A 20,707-nucleotide genomic window follows, 5' to 3' on the forward strand; every position below is an offset into this window, starting at 1 on the left:
GGTTTAGGAATGGTCCATAGGTACATTAATTTTAAGGCTAAAAGAGGTTCTTATGCTCATTTTCCAAGAAAACACCTCAGTTCTATGTGGGTTTTGTTCTTTTGTTCTGGTTTTTTTTTTTGTTTCTTGTGGCCATGGGGACAGGGAGGCTTGGCGGAAGGAAGCCTCCAGCTGAAGGAGAAGAACCCCCAGACTCGACAACTCACTGTAACCTTGCAGATGTCACTTAGTTTCTCTGAACTTCAAACCACCTGGAAAATTCATAAAAGTCAAGCTGGCCCAGAAACCACATACTCAACTAACATGTGACTGAGGAAAAGGAGGAGAATCAAGTCTAGGCAAAAAAAAAAAAAAAAGTTAAAAAAAGTCACCAATTAAAAAAAATAACAATTAACAGCATTCTCTTGTTATTAGTCTGAAATAATTGAATAGTCAGAACACTTTTCAGCTTCAAAAGGAGTATTGTCTGACGTCTTTTTCACATTTTCCCTACCAAATAGCTGTTTTGCTTTATTTGAAGGCAAGGACAATCACAAACAGTTTGAAATAATAGCCATGTCTAACCAGTCATCTTTGAGTTAATGTTGTCTGAGGATTATAGAGAAGCTTGTTTCATGAAGCCATTGGATTCATTTTCCATTTTCTCATGCTGTCTGAGTACTTCTTTTTTGCTAGTTAGACAATAAAAGGGAAAATTTAAGGCAAAGAAAGAAGTTGTATTAGTTAGGTAGTCTGAACTACTGTAATCAATAAGGCTTAACAATTTTGATGGCATAATCATAATAAAAGTTTATTTCATACTCACGGAAGCGTCCTGAGGGGTGTCGTTAATCGGCCTCATTCTCCTCCATGCAGTGCGGTTAATCAGAGACCAAGGTTCCCTCCATCCCCAAGTTCAGTCATCCTTTTTTTTTTTTTTTTTTTTCTTTTTAGAGACAGGGTCTTACTCTGTTGCCCAGGCTGGAATGCAGTGGTACAATAATACCCTTGATCTCCTGGGCTCAAAGGATCCTCCCACCTCTGTTTTCTGAGTAGCGAGACATATATAAGCGCATTCCACCCCAGCTAATTTTTTAAATTTCTTTTGTAGAGATGTGCATGTTAATGTTAAGATGCATATTGGATTACACATATTGTTGTTGATGTTTTTGGGGGTTTTATTGGTTTTTTTGAGACAGGGTCTTGCTCTGTCGCCCAGGCTAGAATGCAGTGCCGCAACTTCCCATGCTTAAGCGATCCTCTCACATCAGCCTCCAAAGTACCTGGGGCCACAGGCATGCACCACCATGCCCAGCTAGTTGTTTTAAAAAAAATTTTTTTTTTTTTTTTTTTTTGAGGCAGGGTCTTGCTATGTTGCTCAAGCTGTTCTTGAAATTCAGGCCTCAAGCAATCTTCCGCTTCAACCTCTCAAACTGCTGGGATTATAGGCATGAGCCACCGTGCCTGGTTCATCCTTTAAGTGTTTCTTGTCCTGTGAATTCAGCTAGTGAAAGGGGAAAAAGAACATGGAGAAGGCATGCCTCCTTCATAAATATGTTTGTCCTGAAGAGGCACACATCACTTCCAGTCATACTCCATTAGTGAGTGTGAGTTTTATGGTATACCGCAATGCAAAAAGTGTCAAACAAATGTTGTTCCTAGCTGGGAAGCCATTTCACAGCAATATCACCATGTCATAGATGGGAAAATGGATTTGAAGTGGACGTGGCACCCTCTACTACAAAGATCTTCCGCCTTTTCACTACATGGAACGCTTTGGACCCCACTGCATGCCATGCTGGGTTCAAGATCTGGCAACACGTGGGAGTTTGAAATTCTGCTTGGTTATTTGCAGGTCCGCCCAAAAGTTTTGGGTAAATATGGGCCTTACCTTTCTCATCTTTCAAATGAGAGTAACAGTATCTACCACACTAGGGTTGTTCTGAGGACTAAATGATATAGTTTGCATCTTTGCTAAATTTGGGGCATATAGTAAGTGCACAGCAAATTGCAGCTATTATTATCGTTATTACCCAACTAGGAACAAAATTCCTCAATGCTTATTTAGGCTCAGTTTGATAATTTACAGCTTAGGATTCTTTTCTTTTCTTTTCTTTTCTTTTTTTTTTTTTTTTTGAGAGAGAGTCTTGTGTTGCCCAGGCTGGAGTACAGTGGTGCGATCTTGGCTCACTGCAAGCTCCGCCTCCCAGGTTCACGCCATTCTTCTGCCTCAGCCTCCCAAGTAGCTGTGACTACAGGTGCCCACCACCACACCCAGCTATCTTTTCGTGTTTTTTAGTAGAGACGGGGTTTCACTGTGTTGGCCAGGATGGTCTTGATCTCCTGACCTCATGATCCACCTGTATCGGCCTCCCAAAGTACTGGGATTACAGGTGTGAGCCACCAGGCCTGGCCCAGCTTAGGATTCTCTGACACTTTCCTCTTATTTCTGTCTTTCCAGCCCCACCCTCACTCTAATGTGGCTTCACAATCTGTCTATACCCTCTTCTTATTCCAAGGCTTCTTTTAGCTGTTATGCACACCTTCCATCCATGACTCCAAACAATTCTAGTCAAGTAGGGGAGGAGAAAGGAAGGCTCTGAAGCTGGGCAAATGTCTGCAGGTTCTTTGCAAAATTGACAGAGCACAGCACAGTGATTTTCACAGAAAAGTCACAAGATAACAATTTCTTGAGTAGCATACCAAGGTTCTGAGAAGCTAGCATGAGCTTGCACACATGTGCCCAGGTTTGCACACATGCATACAGTGAAGCCCTGTGGAAGGGCTAGTGTCAGTACACAGGTACTGCTTACCTTATGTACTCCTAGAATTAGGGTGGTAAAGATATTCTGTCCCTTGAAATATCTGCCAGGGGCTACCTCAAATGGATGGGTCAAGGTAAAATCGTGAAGTCCCATATGGTCTGATTAGCAGAAAACAGTCACTGTCTGTCCCATCACCCAGCTGGTTATCTCAGGAATGTCTGTAACCAGCCCCAGGGGTCCTGGGAGTACAGAGTGAATGGATCATAGAAATAACTAATATTCATAAAATGTTTACTATGTGCCAGGTGCTATGTAATTCAGTTCACACAATGTTACCTTGAAGTAAGTATTATTAGCCCCATTTAAAAGGTAAGTAAACTAAGGCTCAGAGAGATCATGTAATTTGTTACAGTATGTCTAGCATTGTAATAACTGGTAAAAATAAGTCTCAAAACCAGATCTGATTCCAAAATACGTGCTTTAGGTATGTTGGTAAAATATCTCTTGCAACCATTAGTGCACACATGTGCACACACATACAACTAGTGTATGTCCTAGAAAGGGAGGAAAAAGAGAGTCCCTTTACTACAGTGTCCAGATTCACTTACAGAATTCTCAGGATCTTGAGAAAGAAAGAGGTTTTTGCTTTGCAGGCTCAGACATCTGACAAGAGGGGTTGAGAGAGAGACAAAATCTAATTGACTGAAGAGAAAAAGAAAGTAAGGTAAAGGTATTAAGTAGACCACACACGTCTCTCCTTACTGCCCTGTGCTAAGGAAGCACACAGACCTGTCGGAATGTTTCGCCTCTTACCTCAGAGGATGGCAGGGACTGGGGAATGTAGGGCTCACATATTTATCTGCATGTGAATGTAAAATGTGATCCTAGGGATTATTTTCAACTTTACTTAGCAGAGGGTAGTACAGGGTTAATAAATCATATCACATATAGCTTAGCCTGAAAAGTGCAGGGCTAAAAAGCAAATAATTTCAAAACCAAAGAAAGTATAAATCCATATGTTGCTCTGAAATACAGAAATGCACCAACTTTAGCAGATGTTCTGGCCTGCTAAGGGAAGGCAGATCCCTTGGTTTATGGGAATTCTGGGACATAAGAAACTATTTCTCTCTAGCTACTTCTCCCTCATTTCTAATAAGCAATATGAACTCCTCTCCCCTCAGTCAGTACCATGGTAAGACCCATGTTTGCCTCCTCTACCGTAACTATTGGCTTAGTGCAAAAGTAATGGTGGTTTTAGGGAATACAAGAGACTATTAGCTTGGTGCAATTACTTTTGCAAAAGTAGTTGCACCAACCTAATAGTCTCTTGCTTTCCCCTAAAAATTACAATGGCACATCAGTAAGCCAGTCAACAACCATTTACTGGGGGATCTTATGTGTGCCTATGAGTGGTGAACAATACACCAGTAATCACAATATTGCTACACAGGAACATTAGAGGCAACTATCAGAGTGTTTATTTAGTCAGAGGATCATTGGAGGTTCCCTGAAAAGGTGATGTTGAAGGTGACATGCGAAAGTTAAGTAGGAGATAGCTAAGGGAGAAGGGGGTATGAGCATTTCTGCAAAGGAGACAGCACGTGTGAGTCCTGAGTGGTTGGGGAGAGGTCCTGGCATGCTTGAAGAGAGTGAAGAAGCCTGGCATAGCTGTTTAGGTTGTTCTAACACAGTAGTTCTCAAGCAGGGGTGACCTTGCTCTCCAGGGGACACTGGAGAAATGTCTGGAGACATTTTTTAGTTGTCACAACTAGAAGATGAATGCTGTTGGCATCTAATGGGTAGATGCCAAGCACGCTGCTTATCATCCTACAATGCACAGCACAGATCCCTAAAACAAGGAATTATCAGATCCACAATGTCAATAATACTGAGCTTGAGGAACTCTTCAACAGAAGCCCACAAACAGAGGCTTAAACAAAATAGGTTTACTTTTTAGATTTAACATCCCAAATGGGCTGTTTGGACTGACATGGCCAGCTCTAAACTGCCATACACCAAGGCTCCTTCTATCGTGTTGCTCTGCATCTCCTGGGACAGGGGTTGGAAAATTTTTCCATAAAGGAGATTGGAAATATTTGGCTTTGTAGTTCAGATGGTCTCTTTCGCAGTTTCTCAACTCTAACCTTGTACTGTGAAAGTCAGCACAGACAATGCCTAAGGGAATGGACATGGCTGTGTTCCAATAAAACTTTATTAACATAAACAGGTAGTGGGATGAGTTTGGCCTGTGGGCTATCGTTTGGACCCGTACCTTGTCAAATGTGCTTGGTCTGCATGCTAGCTAGTAGAAGGGAGAAGAGTTGGAGCGGAGGGTAGGCCTCCTTCCTTTTGAGGAACAACATGGAAGTTTTCTACATCCCTTCTGCTTGTGTCTTATTGGTCAGAACTCTGAAAGACTGGAAGTGGGTTAGATTTTGGATGGGTCATCACAGGCCCAGGGAAAACTCAGCTTGTTTTATTTAAAACACACACACACACACACACACACACACACACACACACACGGAAGAATGGCTACTGGACAATTGGCAGTGTCTTTAATTGCTGGATGCAGAAGTAGAAGGAACTCAGAATGAGGCTGGCAAGACAGGCAGAGTGAGATCATGCCCAGTCTTAGAAGTGAAATGCAGGATGACAATGTTTCTCTTAAGAGAAATAGGAACCTATTAAACAACTTTAAGCAGGGGGGTAGTTCTGGACCATGTTTCCATTTTAAAAAGACTTCTGGCAGTGGTGTGCGGAATCAAATGCAAGGGTGATGCAGGGATGGGAGGGGGGGCTACTTTGAAAAGCATCCGTTATCCGGGAAAGAGAGATGGTGGCTTGAATGAGGATGGTGGCAAAGGAATGAAGTAAATGGATGGGAGAGAGATTTAGAAGGGAGAGTCTATGACATCCTACAGATTAAACTCCCACTTGAAGATTTAAGAAAAAGTAGCTTTATTCATAATTTTTTTAAGCAAAGAGAAAACTGGGAAATGATCTCTATCAGTACTGTGCACATTGGGGATCTGATTCGGCCTCAGCTGGTCCTTGTCTTTTCCTTCTGGACTCAAAGTCCTATTATTTGTCATCTTTGGACAAAAGCCATCCTGATTCTCCCAAGCATGGAACTGCGGGCTTAAGTGACTCAGGATATAGATATAGAGTTCACAAGTCCCAAATGTAATGAGTGGGCAACCCCAGTGCTTGACATAAGCAAAGGGAGGATGTGACATGTGTTTTGAGACTGGCAGGCACCAAGGGAGACAAAAGCCTATGGTATAATTATGCCAAGCATATAATATGATGCAATCCCTTTCTGTCTCCAATATGCCCCTCAGCGCTGTGAAAGGGCTTTGAATAGCAGAATGCTCCAGACCTGTGTCTGTGCCCTTGGAAGTCTGAGAAAGCCATGGCACCTTCTCTTCTTTCAGTCAACAATGCCATGGGTACTTATTGAACATCTACTATATGCCAGGGACCATGCTCAATCTTGGGGACACAGAGGTGAATAAGACATGAATTTATGACTTCCTCAAACAAATAGCTCTCCAATTGCTGCCTCCAGTTGGTCCCTGTAAACAAAGGATGAACAAGTGTTTTCCTCATTTGTTAAAAATGCATTTTTGTAATGAGGGCATCTTAACTGGCAATCTCAGTTATAGGATTCCTGCAAAGTTCCTTTGATTTTTTATTTAGCATGGTGGACACATTTGGCTTTGAAAGACAGTGACGTCTCATTATTCACTTTCAAGGAATTGCCTGAAAGACTATTGGAACCATTTCTTTTTCTAAAGAGAGAGGACATCGCGTTCTTCGTATCTTCATTTGTTTCGTGTGCTGTCAAAATCGTTATAGTGATCAACTGGCTAATAAACAGAATAATAAATAACTACAAGAGACAGATGATTCACATGTAACTCTGATATGGCCTCTTCTTATCTTTCATCCTCTAATTCCTTTATGGTAAAATTTGCCAGAAAACTGCTTCTTAATATCACTTCATTTCTCCCTCCATATCTATAGCCAATGAATAGTCATGTGCCACATAATGACATTCTTGCCAACCATGAACTGAATATACAATGATGGTCCCATAGTTTACAATGGAACTAAAAACTTCCTATAGCCTAGTATTTGCTAAACCGTACGTTTTACTGTTATTCTAGAGTGTACTTCTACTTCTTTTTTTCTTTCTTTCTTTTTTTTTTTTTTTTTTTTTGAGATGGAGTCTTGCTCTGTCGCCAAGCTGGAGTGCAGTGGCATCTCAGCTCACTGCAACTTCTGCCTCCTGGGTTCAAGCGATTCTCCTGCCTCAGCCTCCCAAGTAGGTGGGATTACAGGCTCGTGCCACCACACCCAGCTAATTTTTGTATTTTTAGTAGAGATTGGGTTTTACCATGTTGGCCAGGATGATCTTGATCTTTTGACCTCATGATCTTCCTACCTCAGCCTCCCAAAGTGCTGGGATTACAGGCGTGAGCCACCACACCCGGCCTCTACTTATTTTTTTAAGTTAACTATAAAACAGCCTCTGGCAAGACCTCCAGGAGGAATTCCAGAAGAAGGCATAGCTATCATAGGAGAGGACAGCCCCATACATGTCATTGCACCTGCAGACCTTCCAGTGAGACAAGATGTAGAAGTGGAAGACAGTGACACTGATGATCCCCTGTGTAGGCCTAGGATAGTATGTGTTTTGTGTCTTGTTTTTCAACAACAAGTCTAAAAGCAAAAAAAAATTTAAATGAAAAATAAGAAAAAGCTTATAGAATAAGGATATAAAGAAAGAAAATACTTTTGTACAGCTGCATAATGTGTTTGTGTTTTAAGCTATTACAAGAGTCTAAAAGTTTTAAAAAATTAAAAAGTTTAAAAGTAAAAAAGTTATAGTAAACTGAGATTAACGTATTATTGAAGAAAGAAATTTTTAAAAATTTGGCGTAGCCTAAGTGTACAGTGTTTATAAAGTCTACAGCAATGTCCTAGGCCTTCAGTTCACACACCACTCACTCACTGACTCACCCAGAGCAACTTCCAGTCCTATAAGCTCCAGAGTAAGTGCCTTATAAAAGTGTTCCATTTCTCATCTTTTATACTGTATTTTTACTGCATCTTTTTTGTGTTTAGATAAATAAATACTTACCATTGTGTTACAATACATGTTGTACAGGTTTGTAGCCAAGGAACAGTGGACTATACCCTATAGCCTAGGCGTGCAGTAGGCCGTACCATCTAGGTTTGTAAGTACACTCTATGATATTCACACAACAATGAAACTGCCTAATGACAATTCTTAGGACACATCCCCTTTGCTGAGCAACACTTGATTTTAGATGCCTGGCATCTTTGAATTCCATGGCTCCAGGGCAGAGCACCTGGGCCTGGGCCTGGTTTGTGGGTGATGGCTTCAGGAAGCATAGGCAATGCCATCCACTGTAATGCTTGCCCTCCTTACAGTCATTCATTTAGCCTTAATGTTATTCAACTCAGTGTGTGCCTTGCACTATGCCAAGCACTTTACTTGTGTTTCCATGTAATCTAGCTCAACTCTATGAAGCAGGTACTAATAACGTCTCCCTTTTATACAAACTCAAGTGAAATGAGTGACTTGCAAAGGTCGTACAGCCAATAGGTAGTAGAATCAGGATTTGAATGTAGGTTTTTCTGACTCCCAAGTTCATACAGCACTACCGTCTCCTTTAAACAATCTTTTCTTTCTTTTTTGTTTTTTTCTGTCGAGACAGGATCTCGTTCTAACACCCAGGCTGGAGTGCAGTGGCATGGTCATGGCTCACTGCAGCCTCAACCTCCTGGGCTCAATTGATCCTCAGACTCTTAAGTAGCTGGGACCACAGGTGGGCGCCACCATGCTTGGCTAATTTTTAAACAATTATTTGTAGAGATAGGGTCTCCCTATATTGCCAAGGCTGATTGTACAACCATTTATTGAGCATCTATTTATTATAAGGTCCATATTACTCTATTTTGTTTTCATGGCCTCAGTAGTCTGAAGTTCTACTCGTTTTGTCTTGCCAAAAAAGCAGCATATTCATAGATAGTTGAGGAAACTAAGACAAACTAAGGCACATGGACCAAATACAGTCCTTTCGAAAATAAAGTTTTATTAGAGCACAGTCACATGTATTCATTTACATATTGTCCATGGGCTGCTTTTGTGCTACAACATCAGATCTGAAGAGTTGTGACAGACACCACATGGCCCGCAAAGCTGAGAGTATTTACTGTCTGGCTCTTTGCAGAAAAAGCCTGCCAACCCCGATGCAGAGCACAATCATACATATTGTTTCTTTGATGAAATTCTTTCTTTCTAATGAATAGACTCGTCTTATTCAATGACTCAGGGTTGGTTTAACCATATATATTATCTGCTTAAATCAATGATTTTTTATCAAATGCCAAAAAACCAAGATAAGAAGTTTATCCATGGGGTGATTTCTATAAGGAGAAAAAAAGTGCACCATTCCCAATTAAAGTATGGAATGTGGAGCATCTTTTGGCTCTTCCCAGAAGATACTCATAAGTCTTTGCTAGTATCTGGAATTGTGTGCAATTTTCAGACCATCACTCCTCAACTCTGCCTACCCCATTCCATTTGTAAACTGGTTAATCCCCATCATGGCTAGGCAGTTATGACCCTTCCGGAAAAAAAGAAAAGCGAAAGGAAAAACATATATTGCAAAAATTAGAAACACTATTATTTAATACCTATAGTTTAAAGAACCATCAGAAACTTAGAATACAGAGAAAATCAGTAGGAGCTCTCTGATTCCAGCTTTATCTTCATCTGTAAGCTTACACAACCCACAGATAAATTATAAGTTACTACAAAGATTCCCACCAATGACAAACTGACTCACTGTCCTTCAACTCCTTTCATCTTTCTGGATTCCACTTCTAAGGCTCTTTATATTCTGTCAAGATGGAGTGTGATGTTTGCCAAAATTACAGAGAGTATGCCAGCATTTGGACACGTTTTCCATTTTACCTGTATAGAAAACTATTACCATTGCTGAAGTTTTTTCCACGATTACTTTTTGTCCCTGTAGAAGTTCATGGCCAGCTTTGTGAAACGTTACGTGTCTGTTCCTGTACAACAACGAAATTAGAATGAAAGGTTACAGTGAACTTTGTTAAAATATAACAAACGATTATCCTAGAAACGATTATCCTAGAAATATACATACCACTGTAGGACTAGTTTTGTTAATATTTTGTTTTGGCTTTTTCATTGCCAAATGCCAGTTTGATCTAGGTACCAAAACCACAGTCTCAGGACATGATTTCAAAGAACAGGGATGTCACATTTCTCTTGGTTGGCTGACATCTGAAAAATGCCTGAAGCCCTCCCAGAAGAAAAGATGTTATTCTTTTGTCATAAAAATGGTAAAAATTAAAAAAAAAAAAAAAAACCAGCAACAGTAAAACAAAACACAGGGTAAGCGTATTTTTTTAGTACAGCCAAATGACATTTAAATGAAAGCATTGTGTGCTATATAGTATGGCCAGGAAGCTCTCTGGAAGTCACTAGTTTTGAGAGCTGCAACACTGTGTTCAGGTCTGTGTCTGCTGATGTCCCTGCCAAAGCAGTTTATATTTCACTGTAAAGAGGTCCCCTTGGATGAAACACTGAATACAATTCTGGGTATTTGAGGCTCTAGACATCAAGAGAAAGTGCTATCATACTGCAGGGTTTCACATGTCAAATCAATCAGCAAGGAGATGACCCATGGAAACAGTTTATAATATTCCATTCCTGAAGAGAATGCAATATTTGAGTGTGACCTGTCTCACTTGAAAACAGAAAGTCAAATCTTTACCACAACCCTGAAATAATAATACTCAGCACCTGTGTAAAGTCTTCAGGGGTTTCTACATATAAAAATTAGTTAATTAACAATTATTACTGTATGCTAGGTAAACATGGATTATTATTATCATAATTTTACAGACCAAGTAAATGAGAGTACAGTAGAAGGTGCCAGAAGAAAAATTAAAATTAATGAGTTCCTAGATCACAGGCTTGAGCTGCAAAGACTTTAAAGAGCTTGTTTATGTTAAAGAACATACTATAAAGTGATACTTAAACATTGGAAAAGCAGCTTTTCCAAATTAGTTATTAATGAAATTAGTGCTTGTGTGTATTTGTATGTGTACATATATGTATGCATGTGTATATATATATTTTTTAAAGATTTTATAACTTCCCATGCATTTGTGATGATTGAATTGTCTTATTTTTGATAGAGGAATTCATGTAATCATAAGTTTTACTCTTCAGATGTCATGGCTTGATTTTTTTCACCTTAGGAATAACCAAGTATCTCTGAGGTTTAAGAACCTAAAAAGTGTGTTAGGACCAGGAAATATATGGGTAAATTACAAAGCCAATCAACATGTTTATTGAGTGGTCAGTAGGAGCCAAACAACATCCCTGGTCCTGGGGATGCAACACTGACCAACATTACAGATATTTTTACACTTTAAAACATTAAGTTCCAGTTCAGAAACTGTACCTTTCTTGTGATTTAGCTGAAAGAAGAGGGTGATGACCAGTGATGACTCCTGTAATAAGACTATAGTGGACATACATTTTTTGTCTTTCTGGCATCTATTTGTGGGAAATACCTCATTCCCCTACCTTCATTTCCTGTGGTCTGGGTGAGAATGTTTCCACTCCCTGGCTCAGCAGTCGGCAGATAACCTGAGGCTGGGCAGGAGTCATGCCTTGAACACTCATAGGAACTATTACGAAAATAGTGCTCTTTGTGCTAGGGATGATAAGCTAGTGAGATGCAAATGTGGACTCCAGAAGCTGTATAACCGTGTGGGGAGAGTCTGCCTGAGAAGGAAGCTAACCCAGAGGAAAGCAGAGCAGATTCTTCATGTGTTCAGGAGAACACCTGGATGCAGCCATGCCTGAAGTCACTTTACTTCCTGGACTTTTTAATGATGTGGCCTATTCGCTTCATTTTAAAAATTCCTATTCACTTTGAATTGGGCCTCAGAAACTTGCAGCCAAAAAGAGTCTGAATGCAATTTAATTCAGTAATCTTTAAACATGTAGCCTTTAGCATGAACAGGAAAATAAACCCTAGTTTAATACATATAATTTTGAAAAATAAAATAGCTTACGAATGTATATAGACAAATGGAGAATGACACTTGTGTATCTAATAGCCATCAACCCCTTCTTCCTTATTAACAGAACCCTATGACTATTTTTGCACTTTTAGAATAGCTTTGAGATGTAATTCATATGCCACAAAATTCACCCTTTTAAAGAGTACAATTCAGTGTTTTTTAGTATATTCACAGAGTTAGGTAACCATTGGCACAATTAATTTTAGAACATTTTCATCATGTGAAAATAGGAAACCCCTACCCATTAGCAGTCATTCCTCATTTCCCCCTTCCCCAAGCTTTTGGTAAGCCCTAATTTCTACCTCTACATATTTTATATAAATGGAATAATAAACATGTGGTCTCTCATTTGTTCTTTCACTTAGAATAATGTATTCAGTGTAAGTCCATATTGCAGTATGAATCAGTACTTCATTTCTTTTTATGGTGAATGGTATTCTACTGCATGGATACAGAAACTTTTGTTTATACATTCATCAGTTGGTGGATATGTGGATTGGTTCAACTTTTTGGTTTTTATGAATAATGCTGCTATGAACATTTGTGTGTGAGTTTTGGGGTGAACATGTGTTTTCAGTTCTCCCCACGAGAGGGACTCCTAGGTCATGTGGTCACTCAATATTTAACATTCTGAGGAACTGCCAAACTATTTTCCAAGGTGGCTGCCCCATTTCACAATCCCAACAGCAACATGTGGGGATTCCAATTTCTCTGCATCCTTGTCAACACTTGTTATTGTCTGTCTTTTTGACTTAGGACGTCATAGTAGGTGCAAAGTGATGTCTTAGGGTAGAACCTATTAATATCCCAGGAAGCAATGTGCCTTTGTAAAAGTGTACATTTCATAAATTCTGTTGCTGTTGAGATGTAAGAGAAGGTAGTTGGGTGGAGCTACCGGAAAAGCTCCTGAAGGAAGGGGCAGGTCAACCTGATTAAGTTAAGCTACTTCCCCTAGGTTAATCAGGTTGGCCTGCCCCTTCTTCCTCCATTTTTCTGCCTGGAATGGTTGGCTGGGCAGCAGCTATCTTGCTCCATGAAATGAGCATAGAGATCAGGCCCTACAGATGATGGAGCAGAAAGAGAAAAGAATCCTGAGTCCTTGATGACCTGGAAGCCACTATACCAGCCTCAGCCTGCTAACTATGGCTCATATTTTTTTACTTGAGAGAGAAATTAATTTCTAACTAGTTTATTCCATGGTTATTTGGATGTTCTGTTATGCTCAGCTAAACAATTTTTTTGTTCCACCAGCATACATGTATGCATGTACATGTATGTTTATACGTAGGTATGTATGTGAACACTTATATGTATATATACACATGTATATTCTGTACAAAACCTACCAATTCACAACCAGATAGTGATCTACTTATTCATATGGGAGTTGGCTGTTCATAATTCTGAATTGATTTTGTTATGGGAACAACGTTCTAAATGTTGACAGGTACTCCAACTAGGCCACAGAGGCCTATTTAACTCATACTGTGATACGTATACCTCATGCTGGTAGTACCAACCCACACTTAAGATCTGAGCAGCAGGAACTTACATGGAGCAAGAAGAGGGAACAGTTATTTGTTCAATATTTATTATGTTTCTACTAAGTGTTAAACATGGGGAACAGAATGTGAACTTGATTGCCCTACTCTATAATAGAGTGTAATATGTGACATGGAAACTAGACATTGATCAAGCTGTGCTCCTCTGCTGCCCAAAATACTTCAGTGCCATCCAGCACTAGAATCAATTCAGTCTCCTTCCTCCACAGGTCCTGCAGGTCCATGTCCATTTGGTTCTCACCTACGCTTCTACCCTTGTTTGATTCTTCTCTGCTCAGCTTACTCTGCTCCAAGTTCTAGGTACACTCTGTCTAATTCAAATAGACCATGTACTTGCTTCGAACCTCAGCACTTTCTCTTGTTCTGTCTGGAATGTTCTTCTCCCAGCTATTCCTGGCTCATTCTCATCCTTCAAGCGACAACTGACACTTCCCCTCCCCAGACAGCCCTATTTCAAATGGGCCCCTTTGATTTTTCTCCAGCACGTGAGCTTCTTTTATGGTGTTTACAGCAGTGATTCTCAAACTTTAAGTGCACACAAATCACTTGGTGATCTTGCTAAAAGGCAGATTCTGATTTGTAGGTCCAAGGTGCAGCCTGAGATTCTGCACTTTCAACATGTTTCCAGGTTACGCCCATGTTTCTGGTCCCCAGACCATACTTTGAGCAGCATTGTATTAAGAAACTTATCATATTCCATAGTCATCTCATTTATTATTCATTTATTGATATCTGCTGCTCCTTACCCTGAAATGAAGGATTAAGAGGGGTGGGACACTGCTTATTATTATTATTATTTTGCTAGCCTCTGTAGCCCCAGTGTAAGAACAGCCCCTTCTTTGCATATAATAGCTACTAAATAATTATTAGATAAATTAAGACATTTCAAGTGTGATTAATGTTATACAAGGGTATGTGCATAGGGCTGTGGAAGCTAATCCCATCTGGAGAATTGGGAAAGGAGAGCCAGACTTTTGCAGACCAGACTTTTGCTCAAATTAGTAAGAAGAATTTTCACAATTCTCGTTCTTCTGTCCAGCGTCCCTACTGTGATAACTCATCCTGACTTACCAAAGTCTTCAAAAGTCTCCAGAATAGAGAATTACTTTCTCTTCTCCCTACCTTTCAATCCAAGGCCAAACGAATGTGTCAGGCCCCAGGATGGCTGACCTTGGCTGTGTTAACAGGCAAGCAGTCTGACTGAAATGTTTCACACTTGTTTTTGTGAGTGACTGCTGCACCTTATTACACTCTGGTGGTACTTTCATTTGGTAAAAGCAGATCCTTATCTAATTGTATAGTGCTATTTTAGCTAGCAGAATACATATATTTAAGCTTCGGGAAGACATTTAAAAAAAAATGTAAAAACCCTTGAGTTTTTGTTTTTTCTAGTCCTAAAGCCACAAATTATCCAGACCCTAGGAGCAGCTGAGGATTGATACCCAGAAAACATGGCGGGGTGGAGTGATTATCCATATCATTTGTAAGGGAGTGCCTCCTGAGCTGGAGCTTATGGAGGAGGATGCATAATGCTCATGGTGATTAAGAGTGAGGGTTCTGAAATTCTCCTGTTGATATCTCTGACTGGAGGGATATCTTATGTAACCTTATAAGGTACCTATACCTACTTAGATATCTTATGTAACCCCTATAAACCTCAGTTTCTCCATCTGTAAAACAGGGTGGACAACATATCTACCTCTCTATGTGCTGTGAGGACTAATGAGACAACGAAGGTCAAGTGCTGAGCACAGTGCTTGATACCTAGTAAGAGTTCCAACAAAGTGGTAGATATTATTATCATCTTCTGATTAAACATGCTGATGGAAAGAACACTAAAAACAGTTTAAAATCAGAATGGGATCGTGGTGAATATAGAAATAGTATTTTTATTAGGCTTGGGGCCACATTTTGGTTACTAAGTGCAGAATCAGATGATAAAAGGAAGGGGTAAGAGCAAAAAGTAGTGGAAGCCCCAAAAATCATTTGCAAAGTGACCAATCCAGCTGTCCACAAGGAATTCATCCGTATGTAAACACTCAGATGCTTCTGGGACGGTTGAGTAAGTATCTAATCCATGTCAGAAAAATCAGCTACTTTTCTCAGGAGGCCTGCCACGCCGAACATTCATCTTCCTACAGTTTTCACTCATGTTTATTGGTATGGTGCCTTGAGTTTCCAATTTATAATAACATCCCTCTCTCACTGTGCTGCATTCACCAGGTGGTTCCACAGCCAGCAGAAAATGTGGGCTGACAGCATTGCCTGACTTCAGTAATGAGCATAAAGCTTTCTTAAAACTGTGGTTCTCAATCTGGCACTGGCCATATCTGGTTGTCACAACAAGGGGTTGTTACTATGTCTAGTGGATAGTGGCCAAAGATGCTCCTAAATATCCTGCAATGCAGACGATAACCCCCTCCCCCCTCAACCCCTCACCACAACAAATAATTATTTGAATGAAAATGTCGGTAGTACCAAGGTTTAGAAACTCTGCCCTGAATTCCTTTTTCCTAATAGTTTTGGCTCTCATTTCTCCTGTGAAGTTCGGTGACTGAAATCATATGCATGGTCTTGCCAGATCTGACATTGTAGAATTTTTTTTTTCTAACCTCCAAGAATTTTGATACTAAAATTAACCAATGAGGAGTGGCACAGACTTTCCTTTTGCCTAAAGAGGCCAATCCACAGTAGGCTATGGCTTCTCCGCGGCCTCAGCTGTAGCATTTCAGCAACAACCTCTCAATCTGCCATCTGGGAGACCACCCGAGGGGTGGTAGAACATCTCCAAAAAGAAGTGTACACCCCAAGTAAGCACTAATTTACATTTATGGTGTAGGACAGAACTTCCCTGTTTCTCAAAACCAGTTTGGTTTGAAGATTATCACCCTGTTGACACTAGCTCATCCTGTGAAACTGACAAGCCCACACACCTTTGGTGAAAGAATTTGTTTCCTACCCATTATCTGAGAGCCCATGAGTAGCTTAATGAATATACTGATGGAGGATTCCCTGGCACAAGCTTATCTGAACAAAGGCCAATAATATTCCACCCCATGCAGAATCCTATCAAAGCAATGCATTAATTGATTAAAGCAATTAAAAGTCTCCACCACAAATAGGCAACAAATGCCACCAACACTGATTAAAGAATACTGTCCAGTGACCTCAACCATGCACTGAAAAATCTAGTGAGTGACAACTTTTTAAAGGTCAGTTCGAAACAAGTAATCCTTATGAACATCAAGGCAATTCTTTCACTCTGATGAAGCAGTTAAATAGTGAAGGTCATGGGGCTTTAGCAGCCACATAAAAGAAAGAAGGAAAGCAATTAGACAAAATGGATGTTGTAATCCCACTTTCCAGGCCCCAGAGTCTTGCTGAATACAGAGCTCCCGCTTCACTGTTCAGAAACTGGCAGCAGATTCCAAATGAGAATTCCATAGCTTGATTCCACTCTCACCAATGCTGACTGCGTGTTTCTTAGGAATGTCTATAGCCTTGAGAGGTAAAAAAATAAAATCCTTGGATGATGCTATGAACTTTCCACCCATTTGGAATTCCAAAAATATTCCTCCAATGCTCAGCAGTGTTGCTGAATGCTACCCAGCAAGGTTTGCTGTACTGCTTGAAAAGCTACACCAAAGCAGGGAATAAACGTCCAGATCTATGGATCGCCAGGGTTTTCCAATCAAGTGGGAATCCAAGGACCAGCAGGGACTAGCAGTATTGGCATCACTTGGAAGTGCTATCAGTGTGGAGATTCTCAGACCCCGCCCCAGACCCCCTGTATCAGAACCGCAACCACATTAAAATGTGAGAAACACTCATCTACAGGACCCTACAGAGCAAGTTTGGTTTTTGTCTTGTTTTTTTTTCCTTCTTCCAGCCTGAGTTGGAGACTCAGGAAATGACACGGAAAATGACAAAGTGTACACACAAAGTCAAAACTGAAGGAGGGCAGTTGTTGACATGATCATGGGGGTGATCGAGTCTTCTCCCAGTTCTAACTGCTGCAGTCAGCATCGCTTCTTTTGTAATCGCGGGAAAATAATTTTCAAATGGAGCTAACCCTCTCACAACATTGTACTAATGATCTTTAAAGCGACGGATTTAGAAGCGCTCAGCACCAGGCTTGCCACACTGCAGGGCAGACACTTCAGAGGTGTTAGGTGAAGTGGATGGAGCCAGCACGCTAGCCTCTCCCACTCCGACAGCTGGCAAGCAGCTCTTATCCACCAAAATTTCCCCGGGTAGATTCACCCAGCTGTCCTGGAAACCTGCTAAATCCTGGAGGTTCGCAGAACCTCTGGTCGGAACTGAAGTTGCAGCCGGAGCGTCCCGCAGGCTCTGTAACTTTCCCTGGAATGAAATAAATAAAGACCGTAAGTGCTGAGATAGCGGGCCCCAAGATATTTTTAGTCCTCTGCAATCAGCCACTAGAGGAAGGGGGAGGGAGAAGGGAGTAAAAAAGTTTTGATCCGTTCAGGAAGGGGCTCCAAGAGAACTCGTCTGGGAGAAAGCAGTAGCCTCAGCTCCAAACTCAGCGAGCTTTTTTTCGGCTGGCGTTTTGCCTCCTATAGCTTAGACTGTAAGAGAACAGAAAGGAGTTGCCCGAAAGGATTCAGGCTGGCGTCCTGGGCTGGCCCGTCCCGTCTGGCGAGCCTTAGTGTCCACCCACGCGCTTCTGCCTTCCAGCCTCCTCCCTTTTTCAGGGGGCTGGCAGGAGGCCTCCGAGGCAAGATGTTTGTGCGCTCGCGCTCGCGCAAATACGGCCGGAGGAGTCCTGTTCCTCGGGCATTTTCCGAGGAAGTCTGGATCAATTAGGCTCAGTCCGGGGAGAGCGAGCGAGCGGGCGGGCGGCGCAGCCGGCCTGTCTGGGCCGCCTCGTGGGGAGGGAGGGGGCGCCCGGCCGCCCGGCGGCGACCCCGGGGTCTGGCCGCCACCATGGGCTTCGAGCTGGACCGCTTCGACGGCGACGTGGACCCGGACTTGAAGTGCGCGCTGTGCCACAAGGTCCTGGAGGACCCGCTGACCACGCCGTGCGGCCACGTCTTCTGCGCCGGCTGCGTGCTGCCCTGGGTGGTGCAGGAGGGCAGCTGCCCGGCGCACTGCCGCGGTCGCCTGTCGGCCAAAGAGCTCAACCACGTCCTACCGCTCAAGCGCCTTATCCTCAAGCTGGACATCAAGTGCGCCTACGCGGCACGCGGCTGCGGCCGGGTGGTCAAGCTGCAGCAGCTGCCGGAGCACCTCGAGCGCTGCGACTTCGCGCCCGCGCGCTGTCGCCACGCGGGCTGCGGCCAGGTGCTGCTGCGGCGCGAGGTGGAGGCGCACATGCGCGACGCGTGCGACGCGCGGCCAGTGGGCCGCTGCCAGGAGGGCTGCGGGCTGCCCTTGACGCACGGCGAGCAGCGCGCGGGCGGCCACTGCTGCGCGCGAGCGCTGCGGGCGCACAACGGCGCGCTGCAGGCCCGCTTGGGCGCTCTGCACAAGGCGCTCAAGAAGGAGGCGCTGCGCGCTGGGAAGCGCGAGAAGTCGCTGGTGGCCCAGCTGGCCGCGGCGCAGCTCGAGCTGCAGATGACCGCGCTGCGCTACCAGAAGAAATTCACCGAATACAGCGCGCGCCTCGACTCGCTCAGCCGCTGCGTGGCCGCGCCGCCCGGCGGCAAGGTAGGCGCCTGCTACCCGCTCTGACCTCCAGCCAGGCTCCCTGGGGACCCTGGGCCCCGCCCCATCCCTTTGGGTACAGGGATGCCCCGAGCTTCCCGGAAACATCCCTGCTTCCTCCCTCTTCTTCCACTGCTTACCAGCTGTGTCACTACGTGCAGGTCGCTGAACCTGCCCGAGGTGGAACACTGTGGTACCTATAGTCTAGACGTAACCGGTAAAGTATAGCTGCAGAGCTTCAGGGGTTCTGGAAGGACGAAAAAGAATCCACCAGCAAGTGTAGGATAAGAGTGAAGAATGCAGCTCCAGAGTCAAAACTGCGTTCAAAGGCTTTGCTGCTCAGACCAGCTGGGGGATCTCGGGCAAATTGCTTACCCTCTCGAGGTCAGAAACCTATAGACTGACACTCAGGAGAGGAAAGATGGGCACACTGCGTGAATTGTATCCGTGCATCCTCTAGGATTCCAGAAAAAAATAAAGGGAACCCACAGCCATGGGGTTAAGAAGTTAAGAAGGATACCAGAAGAGAGGCCGCTGGGGTAAAAGCTGGATGCAAGCGTGGGCTTTGCAGCCAGCTAGCTGGCTGACCTTGAGCAAACTGCTTAACCTCTCTAAAGTTGGAAACTATGGCCCCTAGAGACGTGGTATACAGAGTAAAAACACAGCCAGGCACCCCTGAGGTATTCATCCAGGGATTTCAGAAAGAATTAAAGGACCACTCTGCCCCCAGCAAGTATAAAGTAAAATTAAGTGTAAGTTATCTGGAGTTAAAACTGTTTTCAAATCTGGGCTTTTTGCTGACCAGCTGGGTGAACTGACTTCATTCCCAGGTCCCTCAGTTTCCCTCAGTGTGAAAGGTTTTTGTCAGGCTTCAGGGTGAGAGTTTAGTGGAAGGGCCTGGTACTGTGCCTGGCAGAGAGTAAATAAATGCTCAACAAGTGTTACCTACAATTAATTTTAACATCTCCACCTGAGCGGTCCCCTTGAGCGAGGGTTTACTTTGCTCCAGGCTGGGTGCTGGATTCTTCTCAGTCATTTCCTTTTTAATCAAGTGAGGTAGGTGTGACCCTTCCCATTTAGTAGATGAAAAAAAACTGAGGCTCATTAAGGTGCAGTTTCATGCCTGGGCCACAGCTTTTGGGTGCAAAGCTGCGTGTTGAGCCTTTGTGTGCCCATCTTTCCAGCCCACGTTCTTAACCACTATCATGTCACCCCTCAGTGCAACCACAAGTACCATTTATTGAGTGTTTATTAAGTGCTGTCAACAATAGGAAGCGCTTTACGTGCATTACCTATGTTGTCCTTTGAGATGAGGGAACAGACTCAGAGAAGTTATAGAACTTGTCCAAAATTAAATAGTGACTGTGGGAGCAGAGCTGGACTCGGATTCTACCTCAGAGTCCTCAGTTTTGGGGCATATTGGCATTTTGGACTCCATAACTCTTAGTCGGGGGTGCGGGGTACTGTGCTGTACATTGTAGGATGTTTAGCAGCATTCTTGGCCTCCCTCCCAAGTCGTGACAATCCAAATATTGTCAGGTGTCCTTTGGAGGGGCAAAGTCACCC

The 20,707-nt window shown here is 42.8% G+C and overlaps 1 protein-coding gene and 1 long non-coding RNA gene across 2 annotated transcripts in view; one reads left to right on the forward strand and one right to left on the reverse strand.

Moving 5' to 3' along the window:
• Nucleotides 1-15,343: 15,343 nt before the first annotated feature.
• LOC112618772 lies at nucleotides 15,344-19,677 on the reverse strand. Its single transcript, XR_003118124.1, has 2 exons — nucleotides 19,282-19,677; nucleotides 15,344-17,836 (listed from the first exon to the last, which is right to left on the reverse strand). It is a non-coding gene; the product is annotated as an uncharacterized LOC112618772 (long non-coding RNA).
• Nucleotides 18,250-20,707, forward strand: part of PDZRN3 (PDZ domain containing ring finger 3) — a 240,848-nt gene continuing 238,390 nt past the window's right edge. Inside the window, exon 1 of the mRNA XM_025376236.1 lies at nucleotides 18,250-19,144. Within this exon, the coding sequence (XP_025232021.1) occupies nucleotides 18,422-19,144 (723 nt within the window). The 5' untranslated portion in view covers nucleotides 18,250-18,421. The remainder of the gene's footprint in view (nucleotides 19,145-20,707) is intronic.

Source organism: Theropithecus gelada, chromosome 2, assembly GCF_003255815.1.
Source record: "Theropithecus gelada isolate Dixy chromosome 2, Tgel_1.0, whole genome shotgun sequence".
NCBI classification, from domain to species: domain Eukaryota; kingdom Metazoa; phylum Chordata; class Mammalia; order Primates; family Cercopithecidae; genus Theropithecus; species Theropithecus gelada.